Source organism: Odontesthes bonariensis, chromosome 7 (assembly GCF_027942865.1).
Source record: "Odontesthes bonariensis isolate fOdoBon6 chromosome 7, fOdoBon6.hap1, whole genome shotgun sequence".
Taxonomy (NCBI): Eukaryota; Metazoa; Chordata; class Actinopteri; order Atheriniformes; family Atherinopsidae; genus Odontesthes; species Odontesthes bonariensis.
The window spans coordinates 15,088,291-15,108,834 of NC_134512.1; the positions used below are offsets into that span (position 1 = coordinate 15,088,291).

Below are 20,544 nucleotides of genomic sequence, written 5' to 3' on the forward strand. Positions count from 1 at the left end.
GTTCACACATTTTGTGAGTCATCCATTACAAGAAGCAGCGATGAGTCTGTGATGGCTGAAACTCCAATTACACTGCCAGCACCCAGAGATAAAGAGCAAAGTAACACACTTTTTAGTTGGTCAGTTTTACACTTGACAAAGTACGAGTTTAATTCTTAAATTGACCCTTAAGTAATTAGATCATTTTGATTAGCAAAGAATTGTATCTAATCCCACGATTGATAAAGTAACACACACACACACAAATACCAAGACATGTCACTTATGTCAATAACTTTAATTTTCAACAGCACACTTCATAAATAATTCATTATTGCTTTCTCTAATCTGTATTTTAACAACAGAAACTTGGTCATAGTGGGTTACATAGTGCTTGCAGGATAGTGCAGAAGACAGCATTTTCATAGTTGTTCAACTGTTAAATTAAAAGCTAAATCAACGTAACAGCTAACATTTTCTTTTACAAACCTGTGCTCTATTAATTGGATTAGTTTGGTAAAGACAATTAAACAGATTAGAAACGAACAGCATGTCTATCACCCACACAAAGTGTGTCAGTAGATGCCTTTATACAGAAAAATATGCCACAAATTTATTACACCATCATAACAAATTGGAACAATTCAAACAGAATGGATGGAACAATTCAAACAGAATGGATGGAGCAATTCCATGAAAGACCCGATGGAGCAAAAATATTTACAAACAGCGAAGGGGGAAAAGGCTTTTTTGACAAAATGACAAACAAGATTTACACTGACACAACTGGGACACCAGTTTAGATCCAGTGTTACACCAACTGAGGATTCATGAAATAAATAATGAGAAACAGGCCAGACATTACACAGTATAACAAGGCGTAATGTAACTTTTTTAATCATTCAACGAGGATATAATTTTTTTCTTCAGAATATTTTCTAAGATACCAACTGAAACGAGGCTAATAAGGCCTGACTTATGACACTTCAGATCACAACACCCAAAGACACAAAACAAAGATTCTGGCCATGCATGTTTGAAATTTAAGTGCAAGCAATACAGCTGTAGAAGGACAGTTATAGTTGTTCTAGGGTCAGATACAGTACATAATGTAAGCAGGTAAAATATCTATTGTAGGTGTGTTGATCAATGACTCCATTTCTCCTTGAGGAATCAGAATTTCACAGTGTAAACAAGCATAGGACTATTTCCTGAAGCAAATACGGTATATAAGACATTTACATCAGTGAACAAGGCAATATGTTTGGTGCTTGGGTAGCCAGTGTCTTCATCTGGTCCACTGGCTGTTTTGATGATGTAGTTACATTTCGCAGGTGTCTGAACGTACCTCCTCCTTCCACAGATAGAAGGACGAATATTTTAACTTCTCAGTGTGCCTGCGTCGTGTTTCGGAGAAGGAACTTGTCGGGGTCAGAGGTCAACCCCTTTGACCAGTGCAGCCTCCAGGTTGAAGCTGAACTCATTTAATGTTTGCAGAATACGACAGAGGGAGTGCACAGTGGCACGGTCCCGCAGCAGAGCTCCCTCCTCGTAGGTCCGGGCTGTCAGTGAACACTCTGCCAGCAGAGGGAGCCACTGGGACAGAAGCCGGTCCCTGCAGGGAGAAACCACTGATGATCAATAACTGTGTCATAGATACCTGAAGTTTGGAATTGAACTGATGAGAGTGTTTACTAAATGGCAGAGTACTTTCATTGTTAATTAACCTGGAAATTTGGTCCGTTTAATATCAGTTAAGCTGGGGGAAAGAACTTCTATTTTTTTAAATAAAACACTTTGAAGGACCCGGGCACAATATATCCAAGACATGGTGTCAAAGCCAATCATCTCATAAATCATCACTCTCGCTTAACACACAATGAGGTGTGTTCAGTCAGAGGCTTCTTCAGCTCCACTGTAACAAAGATCATTACAGGAGGTCATTGCCCACATTAAAAACTCTGCACAATGACTTTTATCTTCACAAAGACTAATGGCTAACAGCTGTTTAGATTCTTTATGCTGCAAAGATAATTTAGGGTTATTCCAAATGTATTATATTACTATTCAATCCCGTTTAATTTCTTACTCTTTTAAATAGCTTTGTTTTCTTTTTTTTTAATAGAATACACCAAGAGAAAAAAAACTAAAAACAAAGACAGAACAGCAGTTGGCCAACAGCTCTCTTTTTACTGTTTAAATAATCATATTGCTTCTACAACACCATCTCCAAGCAAACTCAAACAGAGTGCAGTAATTTGCAAATCACGTAAACTCCTCATTTTTACTGGAAACTAAACAAAGACAACAAATCAAATGTTGAAAGACTTTTGAAAGCTTTGGAGCAACATATGCTCACTTTGAATTTGACATCAAAATTGTTGGGTGGATAGGTTGCGTAACGCTGAGAGGAAAACATCAAGGAACATCTCACAAATAAGTCGGTTAACAGGCAGCAGGTCCGTATCAAGACTGGGTATATAATGAGCATCCCAAAGAGGTTGAGTCCTTTAAAGGTAATGGTGGGGAGGAAGTTCACCACTCTTTTAAAGTCTTTGCAAGCAAATAGTGCAACAATTTAAGAATAGAGATTCTAAACATGTGATTGTAAAGGATTTGGGGACTGTGTAATTCAAGTCTGTTTTTGTCTTGTAGGTACAGTATCAAATTAAAAGATTGAGAGGATCATGTCTCTGTACACAAGGGACAATGAACAAGATCCAGAAATGCTGCCACCGTACTACAGCGGCATGGTTTGTCAAATAGTGAAAGCATTTGGAGCATTGTGAAACAAAAAAATACGACAAATGAGACCTGAGCTGTTCAACCACAGAAACCTAACATCGAGGAGGATTATAAAAGCATTTCACTTTCAAAACAGCTGGTCGCCTTTGTCCCCAAAATACTTAGTGTTGTAACCAACACAGTGGTAAACATGCCCCAACTTTGCCAGCTTCAAATAAAAAAAATGTGCATCATAATCTTATCTAAAATATTTGTTTAGGTTTTTTTTTTTTTTTTAAACTGGTTTTACTGAACTATTTGGGTCTCTTGCTTGAATTTTAACTGTCCATTTAAACATGAAGTCTGGTCACCTGATTCCCAGGCAGACGAACAGCTGGAACTTTCCCTCTTTTCCGATGTTTCGGGATGAGGCATTGATAGCACTGACGTAGTGACACAGCGAGTCGCACGGTGGGCCCTTTGTTAGTGTTGATCCATGCAGGTCACCCATCTGATCAGCCGTCTCCATGGAAACCACTGATTTCTCTGTGGGAAACGATCGGTGATACATTCAGTTTAGGGAAAACCGTCACACTTTATCGCATGCAGCCTGGGACGTAACATTCACACCGACCACCACTAGATGGAAACAGGGGACAAACAGCACTGCACCAACTGACATTCACAGTACTCACCCACAAAATCCCAAACAAACACGTTCCTCTGGAAAAGACGGTTGGATTTGAACCCATGGAGAAGGAACTTCTCCAAAGCAAGCACCAGTCCTCCTTCACCACATAACAAGACGGTCAGGTTTCCCCGCTGGGATGACAGATTTGAGAAAGAGTTTAAAGGACTCATTGTCAGAAAGAAGCTCATTTTACAATCCTCTCATGTGTGGTAGATGGAACTGAAGTTTACCCTTACTCAAGGGAGCATGACAGAATACATCCTTTTACATTAAAGCCTGTGTACTAAAGATGTTATTAAAATGAGTCTGAAGACCAAAATAGCTTCCATCAAGTCTCTACAGTTCTTAAAGCTTGGAGAAAGGCTAGGTTGATACACAAGAGAAACAAACAAGGCTTGTGCTGGAGGAGCCAAGGTAATGAACCAAATTAGATATAAAAATACCTGGATGTTGCTGCAAAGATACCCCACGGTGCATTAACCATTTTGTAACTCTTTCATCTTAACTGAGCCAAAAGGTTAAAGGATTATAGAAACTGTGGACAGACTGTCAGTAACACACCTCTTGTTCAGGTTTGTGGAAATGTTTAACAAGATTATTCGCTGCCTCCCTCATGTCCTCTTGTACTTCAACAGAGTGCATTCCTGAAAAGAAGAATGAGAAACAGTTACTAACAGAGGCATGTGGATGTGTAATGATAAATAGAACAGGAGCTTGACAGAAAGGTGATACAGAGGCACAATCTGTTACTGGGAAGAGCTCAAAAACAAGTAGGTCAGCTGTTGTACTAAAGAATGCACTCTTTGTCAGCACGTACTGCTTCGGTTGCCAAGTGATCCCAACACTGTCCGCACGCTCTGAGATGGAGAGGCCAGCTCTGGAGGTGTCCCTGTCCACCTTCCAGCATCCTCCTCTGTACCAGGTGACACCAGCTGACCAATAAGGACTCTTTCCAAGCTGCCGTCACCCACGCCTTTCCCAAGCCATCGGCCACACGGGAACCTGAGGAGAAAGTTGCATGATTTATTTTAGGACATGCAGCCGGCTGACAGCACTCTGATTTAATCAGCCACAGTAGTGATAAATGTGCATATTTTATCTTTTTATGTAACATCAGGAGCTACTGGCGGTACTGCATGTTTTAGTCTATTACATACAAGACTTTCTTTTTGCTTCAGAGTTATGTTCTTATCTACTTTTGACTTGCAAAGACCCGATTTGTGCTCCAGATAAGGCACTTATTTTCTCTGTTTGCTTTATGTTATCATGGGACGAAGCAGCTCGTCATCTTAAGGTTTTCAGACATCCAGTATCTACAACACCTTATCAAACTAGAAGCAGCTGCCCACAAACTCATTCTTGCAGACTCAGCTGCTGCTGCAAGGTCACGATCGATGTTAACTAACGAGAGAAGGTCAAAGGACGACTCTTACTTGTAGATGTGTCCTGTGATCTCATTGTATACCATCACACAGTCGATCAGACACTTGGCGAGCAGGCCCGAGTTCTCCTGCACTCCCAGCTGCAGGGTGCTCAGCCTGCCCAGGTTCTTGCACTGAAATGGGAAGCGCAACCATAGTTAGAGGAGCTCTGCATGCGCCTGCCGGGCTTGTTGTGGATTTATACAGTAGCATGCAAACATTTGTTTATGTGAACAGTTAAGTGAGAGGAAACACTTATCACAAAGAGTTCAAAGCTATAAAACATTTTTTTAACTGAAGTCTATCGTGGCTGCCATTGGATGTGAGGCAGCGTACATCCTGGACAGGTTGCCAGTTCATCACAGAGCCAACATGAAGACAAATGAGACATTTAACCGCTCACACACACATTCCTACAGTCAATTTAGAATCAACAGTTAACCTAACATGTATGTTTTTGGATTGTGGTAGGAAGCCAGAGTACTAGTGGAGAACCCCCAATGCCATAGAGAGAACATACAAACTCCATAAAGAAAGGCCCCACCCAGCATTTCTATTGCACACAATTGCACTTTAATACAATTTAACATTTATCTTTTTTATACATTTTTTATGTATAATTTTTTCTATTTCTATTTCAGTTTCTGTTTTTGTCTTGTAGTATCCTTACTACCCTTTGGCTTTACATTTCTGCTGCTGTATTGTTTATCTGTTAAATTTGGAACAGAGAAACGGTGCTCTCAACTCTCTCTCTTTGACTTAATGCCCTTCAGGACATGAAAAAATATTTAATCTTGAACTTGTGTATCATCACATCTCAGTGTCTTTGTTTGCATGTCACAGTGTAAGTGTAGTTCATTCTAGGGTTGTGCCGATGGATGACCCACCATCACGATGGATGGTAACCATCGTGATGCCACGCCCACTTTTATTTTTATTTTTTTCAAACCGAAACACAATGGCTGTGGCATTTACCTTTTTTTTTTTTTTTTTTTACTGCAAAAGATTTAAAATAATTCGTCATGCACTTCACTATAGGCCTATGATATCACAGCAGAACACCAAAAGGAAAGAATAATAAAAATATAAGCGCAAGAAAAATAATCAAACAAACATAAAGCATGACTTGCCTGTACCGAAACGCGCTAAATTGTAATAACTTAAAAGGTTAAGAGGGCCGACACGGGTGCAGCCTATTCCAACATATTTACATGTCAATGTTTCTGGCCAAAAAAACCAACATATTGACGTTGTCTGGCTTTAATAAGCTGCGGACTGGCGTGACCACACTGCCCGCGGTGCTGAAAACTCTTTCCGAAGGCGTGCTGGTAGCGCATTTAGCAGAGATACTTTCTAGCGATTTTTGCCATCAAAGGAAACCTGCTCTGGTTACTTTTCTCTGGTTACTTACCCCCCCCCCCCCGGCCGACGACGATGTCATCGTCCATCACGATGTTTCACTGTAAACATCGTCTTTTGCCAATTAACAAGACATCGCCCAACCCTAGTTCATACAAACCTGAAAAAAGATTTCTTGTGTATTCTTTGGGATCTGTTTAACTCCTGAATCACCCAGTTCTCCTGACACACACACCCAGGGGTTAACTGTTGCCATTGCAATGCTCAGCTTCTTCATGGGTATTATAACAACACGGTATGGTATACCTGGAAAGACAGAGGAGAGCAACAGGCAAGTTATATGCATCCATGCATTTTCTTTCACTCTTAAATCCATCCAACAGGAGACAATAGTGAGTTGGACAGCATTTTTACAACATTAGAGGGAGTTTAATGTGTGTTGTCTGTATCCAAAGGACACTGGATGTAAGACGTGGTAATGAGGCCAACTGCGTGGGGGATGGGTGTTATAAAACACATCCAAAATCAACGTTCTGGTTTCTTTCAGTGTCCTTGAAAGCCACAAAACTTCCAGTAAATTCTGCTATTTTGCTGTCGGGCTTTAAAGGACTTACAGACAGAGGTGAAGACGCGTGTAAAACAGAGGTAGTCCACAGTGTTGAGAGACAGCAGGTGGAACAAAAACTGTTCCCTTTCTTCCTCACAGAGCAGGAATGCATGAGATTTATACAGCTGCCTGTTAGTGGAGGACAAGGGTAAAAATGCTTTGTCAAACAAGCTATAAATAAAATCCAACACATTTAAAGAAACAGTATTGGTGCCTACTTGTCAACGGCTTAATGATCAGTGAATTCAGACCTGAGCAGCTCCTGGTTTGTCAGCAGCTCTTTGAGATGCTGGGACAGCATTTTCTTCTCCAGAGCAAGATGGATCCATGCTCTGGCTTGGCCCACCTCAGACAGACTGTCACTCATTGTCTGGATAAACCTGGAAGAACAACACACAGTCCAGCAAAATGAAACCTTTGAAACTTTGCCCACACATATACACCACGAGGATTTTTATTTTTCTCATTACCTCACGTCTTGTATTAACGACCCTCTCAGGAGCAAAGCGCCTTCATCAAACGTCCTCTGATCAGAGCAGTTAGATCCTGAACAAGCAGAGAGTTCAACACCTGCAATCAGTCGACATTTATCTGAATGAATCACACAAAAAAAACAAACAAAAAAAAAAACAGTCGAGCTGCTCTGACCTGGAGACTCAGCTGGTGCCTCCAACTTCCCCTGGGCGGCCTGGTAATGAAGCAGATGGGACCAAAGAGCAGACTTTCCCTGTTCAAAATAAACACATTTGTCAACATCCAACCTCAATGTACAGTCATCTCTTTGAGTAAGACACACACTGGCAGAATTTACAGAGGACATCTCCTCACATAGAAGCGTTCAGGGTTTGATAGACATGTTGAATTACATGTGTGACCTGTTTTATCTGCAGACCGTGACCCCAGGTTCTCTCCAGCAGATCACACAGGCCGTGGATGAGTGTGTTTTCCTGTAGGCCTGTGATGCTGGCCTCCCCCTGACCCAGTTCCACACACTCCTTCCCCATCCTTTCCATCAACATCCGTTTGGTCTGAAAAGCAGGAGAAGAATTTGAAGCATTCTTTTGAATTGTAACGTTAAAATAATCAGTGACCGCTGTCCCTGTGCCCTGTGCAGAACAGGAGCGCTCACCTTCAGACGACACTCGCTCAGCAGCTCATCAACAAACTCTTTGTGTGTCTGAGTGACAGCTTGAAGAGATGGGTCGAGTATTTTAGACTGGCGAAGGGCTCTCCTTATAAATGTGTGTTTCTGTTAAAAAAAAAAACAAGATGTACATCAGATATAGACTTCCTAAAGAGTGTTTATCTGTGTGTGTATCTGAGCACATGAGGGTACCTGTCTGTGTTCACTGTCCACTCCAGAGTGATCGGTGACTGTCGATCTCTTGGGTTCGGACCTGCGTGATGGTGTGACGCGACTGGACCACCTACAAAACAGTAAAATAATATTCACAATTTAAAGCGTTTGCAACTGTATTTAATATGTGTGTATTTTATAAGTATTCACATTCCTGTTGAAATCTTATTTCCCTGTTTATTTTGTTGCCATAACTGAAACAATATCTGCACCCTGGCAGATAGTCCTGGTAAAAACGTCCTTCCAAGACAATTAAAAACAGCTTTCTATGTGGTGTGAGAGATGCAATATTCAAAGATGTACAGAAGTCCACAGGTTCTCTGGACAGGATTTTCATTCATGTAAAACCTTTCTCTCAATATAAAGTAAAGTAACATGTAACTTTTTAATGGCGGTCATCTTTCAACTTTAGCACAGATGGAATAATACCCCGTAATCTAATAGAATAGAATGATAACATTTCGTCAATATAAAGTATAACAAACAATCAATCAATAAATCTAAATGAAAGAATAAATTAATGAAAAGTAAGAAGAATAAGTGACATATTTGAACATATAATGTACAATATTAATATCAATTTATAATATATTATTATAAAACCTTTTTCAACCTTTTTTTTGTCCGACTACAGATGAGTATCCTCTCTCCAGCACCATCTTTATCTTATCTCTATTTCATGTTTTCCTAATGTGCAAATTTAAGCAGATTTTATTATTGTCAAGGCACTTTGCAGTCCACTAAAAAGGAAATATGTACCAGTTATTCTTCACGCTGGGATTTTTGCACACAAATCCTGTGAGGATCCCGTCAATATACTGCAAGTAACCCTGGGCCCTGTATATAAGTATCTGTCTGGGAATCAACATTTTTTTCCTCACTGACTAAGAACAGAAATTAAAACCTCACTTGTTGGTGTTCTGTGCCTGTCCAAGCACATCGGCCTGCAGCTTAGGGAAGTAGCCCGGATAGTGACGACCCTGGCCAATCTTCATGTCCAGCAGGTGGGGGTGTATGGCCGTGTGGTCAGCCTTCATCAGCCTGCGCTCAGTGGCCTGAGCTGTAGAGACAAGCACAGACACAATGGTTCAAGTAAGGGAACCTTCTGTGGAAAGTAAAAAGTCATTTAAGGAAGGACTTGGCAGTAATGTTAAATTTTACCACTAAGTATTAAATTGCTGTGAAGTTGGTTTAGCTCTAAGGAGACATTCATTTCAAGTAGAAGACAAAATAAAGAAATAATGTGACCGACAGTTTGACAAAAAGAAATAAAGCAGCATCTGCAAGGCAGAGATATGAACAACAGGGTGAGATGTGAGCAGTGCAGCGAGGCTGGCGCAACTTCAAAGCAGGAGGTTTGAAACAGTTTCCATTGGACAGAAAGCTCTGCGTTCGGCTTATATAATGCTCCGATCCCAACAAATCCTTCAGTTCATCCCTCTACAGTTCCCTAATTCTACGTCCCCCTCATATCTAATTCCACCCCATCCCCTCTGTGTTGCACCATTAGTCATTTTTTTCATTTCTAAATTAAATTTGCAGTTTTACAAAACTTACAGTTCTTGTATAAAATGCGCATGTGGATGATTGTTTAGGAGGGGTTTAAGAACAAAGCCTCAGCGCTTATTAGAAAGAGCGAAGAGAAAATGGTGATTGCAGAAAGGCCTAGCAACATTATCAACATATGAACTCAAACAGACAGGCAGATGGTGGCACCACCAGTTTTCATTTCACTGTATTTTTGTGCTTTTTATAACATTAGAAGCTGAAAAGAAAACTAGTGAGACTGCATCAACAAAATAACAGTGTTGCTCTCAGTTTGTTCTTTAGTGACTTGAACATGCCCAGCATGATGAACATGTCTTTAAATGTCTGGATGTGATAATTAAAACAAAAGTCCTTTCCATTTTACAAGACTATCTATGTATAAAAGAAAGAGGATATTCTGAGACAGTGACATTTAAGCTGCAAATGTTTTTGTGTAATTAAACGTGAATGTGTAGCACTCCATCTTCTTTTCATGATAAGCAGCGTCACAGTACCTGATTCAAAGAATGAGGAACACTTCCTGAAAGGATGGTCGTGGGAATCCTCGTCACCCGTATCATACATTCGCTCTCGCTCCAAACGGTTGTCAAACAGCTGCTGTAGTGGCTCTCTGTCGGCCCAGCGAGATATAACTTTTCCATCCACAAAAGAAGAAAACATGGATGTCTCCAGGAATTGTGACAAGAAGTGCAAGTGAGTTGCTGGCTGAACTGAGAGAAAGGAGCCCTGAAACAATAAGTCATAGTATATTCTTAGGATTATTCATCTGTTTGTGAAAGACACAAATTAATCATTCTTATCAGATCTATCAGTCAGTCATATGGTGATGTACCTTGTCAAAGCTGATGGTTCCCTCTCGGTTACTCAACCAAGAGTCCAGATCCAGAGTGCTGTGGATAACAAACTCCTCATATCTGCCAAACATAGCAGCAAAACGAACAGCAAACACCTCCCTCAGCTGAATATTCAGCTTTGCTGCCATTAGCCCTTCCTCCTCCTCTTCAAACACGTGTCCAAGCGTCTTTCTTCCTTCTGATATTTTTCCTCCGCCACATCTCCTCGCCAGAGCCTGCAGCCTCTCCAGGACCGCCAGCTCCTCGCCTCCGAGGTTCCCGTTCCTCCTGTCCTCCATCAGGTCTTCCAGCACCAGGCTGCTCAGGTGAGTGGCGGAGGACGTGGTGCTTGTGGTGGGCTTAGTGCTCATCCCTCCCTGTGGTGGGAGCCCAAAATGCAACAATACCTCACTCAGTTCCTGTATTAACTCAGTCTGATCTGGAAACAAGGGAAGGTCTTCTGGGGCTTCAACACAGTGGTTGTCAATGTCCACAAAACACAGGTTGGCCTTTGGAGAAGACAAACAAGAAAGCAAAAGTATATGAACACATTTCACTTTGCTCCTCAGTCAGATGATCATTATAGTTTTAACCAGTCATATCACTCCGGTGGATAAAGTGGCATTTCATTAATACATAATTGGTATTTCCTTGTGAAAACCACTCATGGGATTTTAGCATGTGAGGGATTATCTAATGATTACTGGTATCACTGCAACAGGAGACTTTGAGGAAAGCAGTGTCAGCCTCCAACAACATGAAACCTGTGCAAAAGACGTGGAAACCTGCTGAGCAATAAACCACAGGAAGATCTCTAGAAGAACGATAGGCACCGATTTGAAAAAACTGCCTCTGCAAGCAGCAGTCAGCAGCCATGCAACCTTCAGCAGTGACCTCTGGTTGGCCTCGGGAGGACTGGGGAGATGTACTAGAGTGGACAGTTGCAGCACAACATTGTGCAGCCTCCTCCAAGTCTTCAGTTTTCATCATTACTTTGGCCCCACAGGGAAATGAGGAAAGGAAGATGGTAGATACTTCACGGGGCATGTTTCCAGTTCAGAGATCACACTCATATCTATCTAAACTCTATTCTCTTGTAAATTTCAAACAATCCTAATTGACATATTTTTGCACTTCCTTCAAAATACACAGCTGAAAAATTAGCACAATATCCAATTCCCTTTAATTATTCAGTGAGTCCCTTTATTCTGAATTTGTCAAGCTCTGCGTTTTTGCTTTCATCCCCCTGGAGCTATCTTGCTGTTGCCTCTTTTCTGGGGCAGAGTGACTTCAAAGAGTATAGCAGTATATGCAGTATAGGGTAATCGTGGAAGCAGTTTTGGATTTGAAGCGAGGGCAGCGCTGTGGAAAATGATCGCGCCAATTGGACTGGCCATGAACAGAGGCAGATCTGCATAATACACAGAGATGATCTGCAAAAGACTGCAAGAATGCCTCACTTGCCCATTTACAAATCCCTTTGTATGAATGTTAATTGAAATATCTTCATGAGGAAATTACAAATGCATTCACAGATCATTTCCTTATTGATAGCTGTACCTCGTGCGGGAGGTGGAGGGAAGATCGCTCAGCTCCGTCTCTGCGCTGGATACCCATCAGGAAAGGCACGGGGGCATCCAGAAGGTGATGCAGTGGAGTAGAAATGATGGGCAGGTAGATGTGTTGCCACTGAAATGGGAATAGCAAAGTGGTGATGCCCTCTGCCACCGTCATCAAATGCTGGTAGTCTGAAGAGATGAGAGACATAAAGGTTGAGAGATTAGCAGGAATTAATCAACTTATAGTACCCAGGGAGGTTATCTAACGATTACTGTGGTTTATCCACGACAGTTAATTACTTGATGAAGTTATAACATCACATTTTCTATTAAATTACAATTAAATACATCTTTGTTATGGTCGGTTTACCTAACTCTGACCATGATCTTGTGTTGTTGTAATCAGAAACAGACATCTTGACAGGACAAATATCTAATTGTCCAACCTCCTTTACAATAGCCTTGTTATATCTGAGAGATTTCGAGAAACCTTAAAACTGTCCATTAAAACTACTAATTTCTCAGCCTCTGAAGAAAATATAAACAAGAAATGGAAACCATTTGAGGTAAACCCTTCAACTATTATTGTAAATGACTGCATTTGACCTGATATTTTTTGTCTTTTCCAAAATCAAAATAATGATTATTAAAAATGTTGATACAATGGGTGTGCTGCTCCAGGCTTGAAAGATACAATGATACAATGATTTTGCAGGTATGAACAAGTTATAAAAAGGGAAAGCATCATATATGTGAGAAACAGTGGCTTTTTTCTAGTTCTATTTCACAGTCAGCCTTGACTGTGTTTAGGTCAGCACTCCAGCATCAGAAACCTGGAACTGGAGCTCCTAAATGGAATTCTGCCATTTTAAGTCATTTTTCCTGAAGTGTCAAAACATTATGAAAAATGAAAGTTTGCAATACTGCTAACTGAGCCATGTGCTTACCTTGAGAGTAGAGCAGAACTTGTGTCTCCAGAAGTGCACAGGTAAGTAGCTTCACCATATTATCAACACCCAGCAAAGAGAAAGCCTCTCCAAGAGGATAGTCCCCCAAAGGAAGTTCCTCCGGGCCGGGTCGCTGGCACATGATGGGTCCCTGCACCCCGTGGAACCTAAGTGACCGTCCTGGTGGAGGCAAGGGCACCTCATACAGGATATTATGGATATAGCTCTCCAGGGGGAGGGGCGGGGGTGTCTGTGACGTCACAGCTTGGTGTAGCTGCGCCAGAAACTGTCGCGAAGCTTGCAGAAAGGGGAGAGGCGTGACCAGGCAGAGGGCTTTGGATACGTACAGGATGTCACGTGCTGGATCAAAGGAACCAGCGCATCCGAGGCAGCCAGAAACCCCAGCCAGAGACTCAGCATCTGACTCCTCCAAGCTGCTCGCAAGTGAGTCCATGCTGGAGGTGGAGGGCGAAGAAGCAGAAGAAGATGAGGAAGAGGGAGAGGAGGCTGAGGAGGAGGAGTGGTGCTCTACATGGTGCATCTGATAGAGTGTCTGCATGGCAGTGATAATCTGAGGACTGGTCACCTCCTCGTAGAAGGTATGAACAAAACCGTAGGAACGTGTTCCTTCATCAGAAGCAAGTGTAAATGAGTGAAACTGAGGGTCAAGTATGTCTGCTTGGGTACGGAAGGATAGACCTCTGGGCATACAGAGCTGAAAACAAGAAAAGCAGGAGGGAGCGAAAGTTAACACCAATAACTCACAAAAAGGCCACATAGTTAATCTGACTGCAGTTGCACTAAACTAAAGCTATTCCTGAGATGTAAATGCATTAAAAGTACTCATTATAGAACTTGCTGTTTACAATATCTTTGCTGTAATTTATTTACAAGGAAGAAACTTGCACCTTACAAAAATTAAGCTTGTACTGGATAAAGCTAAACAAGAAAGTTCATATTCTTCTGAAAAATGTAAGTACAAAGATTCTCATTCTCTGAAGTTTTACATTTTTTTTATATTAAATGGGGAAACAGAGGAATATTTACATCAATTTTTTTATTTTTTTTAACAAGAAGTTTGAACTAGGAAAAAGAAAGCTAAGAGCAAGATTTCAGCTCTATCTGAATGTTATGTAAAGCTGTTACTTTCATCATTCTGACCTGATTTTCCACCAGTGAACAATGAGCATGCTCTGCATACTCAGGCATGAAAAGAAAAACACAAAAAGAGGCACCAAAAGTTCACACCTCCCACCACACTTCCCTTCTCCCCACTGAAATGATTTTCAAATCATAAAAACCTGATATTTAAATGAAAATAGTAAGTAATAGTAAGAAAGTTGGCACAGGAGCAACAAAAAGTGGGTAACTGGCCAAGAAGAAAAATTACCAAGAATTTAGGGATGACATCAATATAAAACATACAGATTTAACATAAAAATATAAAATTTTATTTAGAAAACAATCATTTTCCTCTGTTTCAACATGTGATAGGTTGATCTTAAACTATATCTTATGAATATGGGCAAATATCTCAATTACTTGCAAATCACTGGGTTCTATCTCAGTTTAAACCATGTCTCAACTTTTTTTGGAAATGAGGCTGAATTACTTCACTATTTCTCAGGAGCAACAAACATTTGCCTTCAAACAAGAACAACTTGTTTCTTCAACTTCTGTGAAAAGAAATGACCGACAGTTCTTCAAAGTCACAGCATGTACAATAAATCCATATCTAACCATGTTGACAGCATCTTTGTTGAAGGGGTTCCTGTCTGTGTTCTCGGGGTAGTGCACCAGAACCTTTGACTTGAAGGACCGGCGAATGGGGCTCTGCTCGAAGCTCTCCCCTGAAAGTCAGACACAAGCAAAGGACGGTGCAGGGGTTATTGCATCAGTGCACATGGATAGTTCACCTTGATTTAGTGCTGAATCTGAATTTATAAACGGGCACAACAGAGGACATCTCAACATGACAACAGCTTTGAATTATGACAGCTCGCGGACAAGACATTCTTGTTGGGTAGAGACTAGAAACAAAAAATGAATGTCTTGTTAACAGCGAGTACAATTCTGCTGCTAAAGAAAGAAAAACCCTTGCAAATGTTACATAACTCATCTCATTACCATAAAGACAGATTGGGGAAGCAAATGAACACTGCTCATCCCTGACTCTCTGCAGCAGGAAACTGTATGCATACAGTGCTGTGGATGAAAAATATTCTGACTTTGAATAACTTCATTTGCACTGAATGCAACAGAACCCTTCTTTTTATTCATCATAAATTCATGCATGTATTGCCCCTGCAAAATTAACCTTGTGCCAGATTCTAGGTTACAAAGTGTTGTCTGCGTCACCATGAATGGCTGAAAAGTGTTGGTCAAAAGTGGGAAGAGGTGACAGATCTAAGCTGTCTGTATGATTCAGACTGTATCATCAGATGACTTCATTGGATGAGGTGCTTTCGATATTCATACACTTTCCCAGGGGAAGCACTTGAACAGTGCTCATCTCTCTATTCCCCGTTTCACCAATACACCATAAAAACTCAAGATATATTCACCAACATTGCTACAAAAGAAGAATGAAAGCAGCTGCAAATGGCAAAGTGACAGCCTTCTCTCAGCTGCCAGCTCTGACGCACTCTTTCAGCTTTCAGGAACATCCAGCTCACCTGCCCCGAGACAGGAAACGGCAGCAAGCACCACTTCAACGGAGTGAAACGAGTAAGTGAAAGCCAGTGATGATAGGGGGAGTCAGTGTTCTTTGCTAAGGACACAAATTGGAGCTGGCCCTGACTGAGAGGCAGAATCAAGCCTTACACCGAGTTGCCATGGCATCCATTTTCGCTCTGGCCTCGAAGACAGTGATCAAGACAAAGCTTGTGTGCTTGTCATCGTTTACGTCAGCCTTGGTTTCGTCAGCTGACACAATTAAAACCCACTCTGCTCCTGACACGAGTTCCCACCAAAGTGTTGCAGAAAAAAACACTTGTAAACGTCTTTTACAGAGCAACAGAGGGGAGGTAGAGGGAGGTTTGTTTTGTGTTTGAATGGAAGCTTAAACGCCTGGTTCAGTTGGGCTGTAATTAGCATGTTTCCTGCTATTAACATGTTAACAGACACATAAACAAACTCTACACAATGTATGTAAGATACCTGCTGAACGCTTTACATCATGAGTAATAATTTTTACCGTTGTAACATTTGGCATTTAGTTTAAAAATTCAACATTTGAGTACTTTTTAATTTCCTTTTGACTTAAAAGCTCCCCAGCTTTCACCCAGAGTTCATGACAGTCCTCCTAGTTGGTCTTTTTAATATCAAATTTTGAGTTTCATCTTCACTCCACAGTTTAGAAATTTATAACCATGAGTGGTTTATGTCCCTAAAACAGTCACACATAGCCATTATGGTAGACATCACACATATTCACCAGCTGAACTGACCCATTCATCACGTAGTCAAAGAAGTTGAAGAGGACAGATATAAAAAGAGGAGGGAGATTAAAAATGACACTAAGCTGGCACTAACTGAATTCATTACTGAATTACAGACTTGTCCTTCCACTGAAGGGGAATTATATCACATGGAATAAAATGGACACATTTTGTTTTTTTGCAAAGACACAGATGCAGCATCAAGCAGCATCAGGTTCCTGAAAAAATATCCAACTCAAGATGGATTTTCATCGAACAAGCAGTACATCTATTAATAGACAAGTGTATGCATCCCTCTGCAGTCAGCTCTACATTATAAAGCAGCTCTCTTTGGTCAGGGAGTTCTCACCCTGCACTGATGTCATCCCCTTGTGACTGCCATCGGGCCCAAAGCCTCGGCCATTCAGCATTCCAACAGGCAGCGTCATGTGAAATTTGATTAGGCTGCAGAAAACAGAGGCATCTATTGAGAAGCCAACAAGAGCAGATAGTCTGTTGGTGGGCATTCACTAAATACACCCTCTCACCAAAAGATACCATATGACTTCATGTTAGACTGTATAAGGCCAGTGCAAGCAGTTATTTAGTTCTGTATGTCTTGTTTGCTGAAGAATATGTGTGTAAAGAGACAAAATACATTCACACAGAGGAGGAAATCCCTTCAAAGAAGCAAAGCCCCCAGCCGCAGCGGGACCGAAATGACCTGCTCTTACATAAGCAGATTGGGGGAGCTCATATAAACAATCCACTTGCATGGTCACCCACAGCAGGGGGTCAGCTGTCAACCAACTGGTTAGTTAGAGCTCTACAGAGCCAGTAGCACACAGAGCTTTACCTAAATATACAGTTTTCTTATCCGACTTGATGCAATAGTTTTAAGCAAAGCAGTCTGGTTACAGCCTCCTCTCCCCGAGGAGCCGCTTTAAATGGAGAATACAGGGTGTGACTATTGTCTGCTGCTCCAGAATTTAAACCTGGAAGTGACGTTCAGGGCATTCAGCCCACTTGTGTGGTTCTGCTTCCTCACAAAGCTGCTCCATTAACAAACACACACAGCAGGACACGTGCAGATGTCACACACACAGCCCCTCGGGTGAATATCGGTCTTAAAAACCATAAGAAAGCAACGCCACCTGATATTTCTTGTTCTAAGTGTACTACGCACCACAAATAAACCCCTTACAGTTGTTGTCATTACTGTGGCAATCGTCACATCCTAGAACTCTAAACCATTTCCTGTCACCTCGCAATCTTTGGCTTCTGGTGGGAAAAGGGAATGATGTGTTTCAGATCAAAGATTTAAAAGTTATGTCTGCTTGAGACCAAGAAGCCATCACATAGATAAATCACCGCTTTGTGATTCTCAGAACAGTGTGTTCTGGGAGTTTATCCTGACACACACTGACAAACACACAGCCCTGCCTTGACCCTGAATCTCTGCCTCGATTCTCCAGCTGTGTTCCAGCTTCAATGTCCAGGACAGGATGCTGTTGTTCACTCTCAGTTCAGCCTGTTCTCTGCTGTGTTCCAGATCAAGGTGTAACGGTGGATGACTTGCAGAAACCCACACATATTCCCGACAGATTGACAATGCTATCTTGAAGATATGATAAAATCACAATGAGCTGGACTACAATGCGTTTTCTCCAATCAGAGCATAGACAAAAAGGGCAAGGATGGGGTTCAAAATTGTGGAACAGTCATTTTGGATTTAAGCACAATGGTTTGGATAAATAGGAAATGGCAGTCCTCTTGAAATCTGTATTTTATGTCATCCAAACATGTAGAGAAGGATATTTCTAAATCACTCAATCGCAAAAGACACAAACAGAGCCTGGCAATGGAGTTCGTTGCATAAATATTGGCATATTTTTCAGTCAAAATGTAGGGCATCCATTTAGCGGGCTACACACAGATAATATTGTCAACAGCGTTGACAGAAAATAGAAAAAATATTTCAAATGACTGTCATCCCATCACAAATGGACCCTTATAAGACTGGTGCATGTCTGACATGACAAATACAATCTCGGCAGCGTATACGTTTCCTTTTAAATCATTTTTACTAAGCGTCTACCTGCTCCATCATCCGGTTCCAGGCCCGTCTCCGAGTCAAGTCCACACACAACAAAATAGTGGGCGAAACGGCAAGAAGCCCATCCACCCGCGGCCGCTGCAGTCCTGTTCATCCTCGACGCGTTAATGGTGTGAGAGCTCCGTTTACTTGTAGGTTACTTAATGTTGTGGGTGATCATAGCGGATGAGGCTCATAATCTGAAATGTTCCCCCTTCTGATCGGTGCAGTGGGTGGTGTAGAGCCGCTCGCTTGAACTCACTGATCCGCGGTCTGACTGTGATGGACTCCGGAGGATCCAACGATGGTCCTCCCGTTTGTTCAGAAGGGGAGGAGGCTGGGTGGAGGGAGGAGGGAGGGAGACAAAGACCTAAACGCAACATCGTCACAGCTAAAGCAGCCTCATTTTAAAAAGACTGTTGTCGAAATGTATTTTCTGACAAATATCTGTAAATTTTGCAAATTGTGCACATGTAATGTTACCTAAATGTAATTCATGAATCAAAATAAGGAAACGCATCAAAACAATTTAATAAAACGAATACAAGCGGGAGATGATAATTTGAAAGTGCAATCATTTTCAGTCTCCATGCATTTCATGAGTAACGTTAAGAAATGTGGGTGCCTCCAGCTTTGTTTTCCCCTTAGCTTTTTTTTTTAATGATTAGGCTATTACATGCTCTTCAACAGAGAAACTAACTTAAAAAAAAAAATAAGAAAAACAATGACCCATAGTGTCTGTGTGTTTAAATCTAAATCTTTCAAGCAAATATATGAAAAGAAAGATTTTACAGTTTTAACCCCTGTAAGATAGGCTACTGTTTGTGTATATTATATGAAGTGAGATTATTTCCCGTCTAACAAAGTTGAGAATCCGACTATTACTGGTGTTCGCTTTGTTTAGCTCTACAGACAGGTGAATTCCCTCATTTGCAGTAGCATTTGAATGAAACACTAGATGTGGTCTATGCGTTTGACTCAACAGCTGCGTTAAAAAAAAAAAAAAAAAAAAAAGCTGCACGCAGCCAGTGTGAGGTCACCCACTGGTTTGTGAATGTTGGCACTGAAGTGTCGGGTTCTGCATTCAGCTGTTGCCATTTGGCTACTTTTGGATCCAGAAGTGACCACATTTGGACAAGAAGGTGGGGCTGGGCAATGATACTTGAAGATATATTTTAGGCATAACATCTATTAAAAATGATAACAATCTCCAAAAGTACAGCCAAAAAGGATTAAAAGTGGCTGATAACATATTATCTTGCGGGAAAAACTGACCGACTTAGTGTTTTATGAGAGTTGATGGTTTTTGAATGGGAGTTGGTGCTTAAAACATTTTTGGAGCGAGCACCTCGTGGCCATTAGTGGTATTGCTTTTTGAAGCCAACGACTGCATTTCTGGTAGCAGATGGTGATGTCCATCTTCTATATATCCATCTGTATAGTTTTCTCCATCAGCTTTTTGAGCTTTATGCCCACTGAAAACACAGGATTCAAATCTTCTCACTATGTCAGCTCTTTTACAGCCACACACTGCCCAGACATTTTTTTCTTCATGCACAATAAAAACCTTTTCTGTAACCTGCCTGAAATTTATACACGGAAAGCTTCTTATGCTTCACTTGAACACAAGCAATCTGAATTTACTATGTTCGTTTAGAAAATACTGAAATATTCAGTTATGATTGAGAAATACCTAATATTTGTGGCGTTGAGCCATTATGTATCTCTAACCACTTTTGAACAGTGCATCATTATCAAACATACCGCACACTAATCATTTTGCTTATGGGAACACACGTGTACTTTGTATTGGATTCTTGTTAGTTTGGCACTTCTGATTTGGATTATTGTCATTTACTGAAAGGGAAAACATGAACCATGAGAGATTAACAAAAAACTAAGACATATCCAGCTAATATTTGTTCTCTTACTCTACTTCTTAACCAAGTTTTTGTGGGTTTCTGTAGTTTCAAGGCATGAGATGGTTCATCATGTCAGAGATTGG

The 20,544-nt window shown here is 41.1% G+C and overlaps 1 protein-coding gene across 2 annotated transcripts; it reads right to left on the reverse strand.

Annotated features, from left to right (window-relative positions):
• Positions 1-262: 262 nt before the first annotated feature.
• Positions 263-18,840, reverse strand: LOC142383853 (DENN domain-containing protein 5B-like). Of its 2 annotated transcripts, none has more exons than XM_075469634.1 (21): positions 18,543-18,840; positions 14,766-14,875; positions 13,026-13,740; positions 12,080-12,267; positions 10,519-11,028; positions 10,181-10,412; positions 9,048-9,198; positions 8,118-8,208; positions 7,911-8,030; positions 7,657-7,809; positions 7,430-7,508; positions 7,252-7,327; positions 7,033-7,161; positions 6,789-6,910; positions 6,335-6,480; positions 4,828-4,949; positions 4,212-4,396; positions 3,956-4,038; positions 3,399-3,525; positions 3,075-3,249; positions 263-1,594 (listed from the first exon to the last, which is right to left on the reverse strand). In XM_075469634.1, the coding sequence occupies exons 1-21, from the start codon at positions 18,652-18,654 to the stop codon at positions 1,411-1,413; spliced, it is 3,810 nt and encodes a 1,269-aa protein (XP_075325749.1). In that variant the 5' UTR covers positions 18,655-18,840; the 3' UTR covers positions 263-1,410. The 2 variants fall into 2 exon arrangements, with proteins under 2 accessions (XP_075325749.1, XP_075325748.1); XM_075469633.1 differs by having other exon boundaries at positions 7,252-7,351.
• Positions 18,841-20,544: the final 1,704 nt, after the last annotated feature.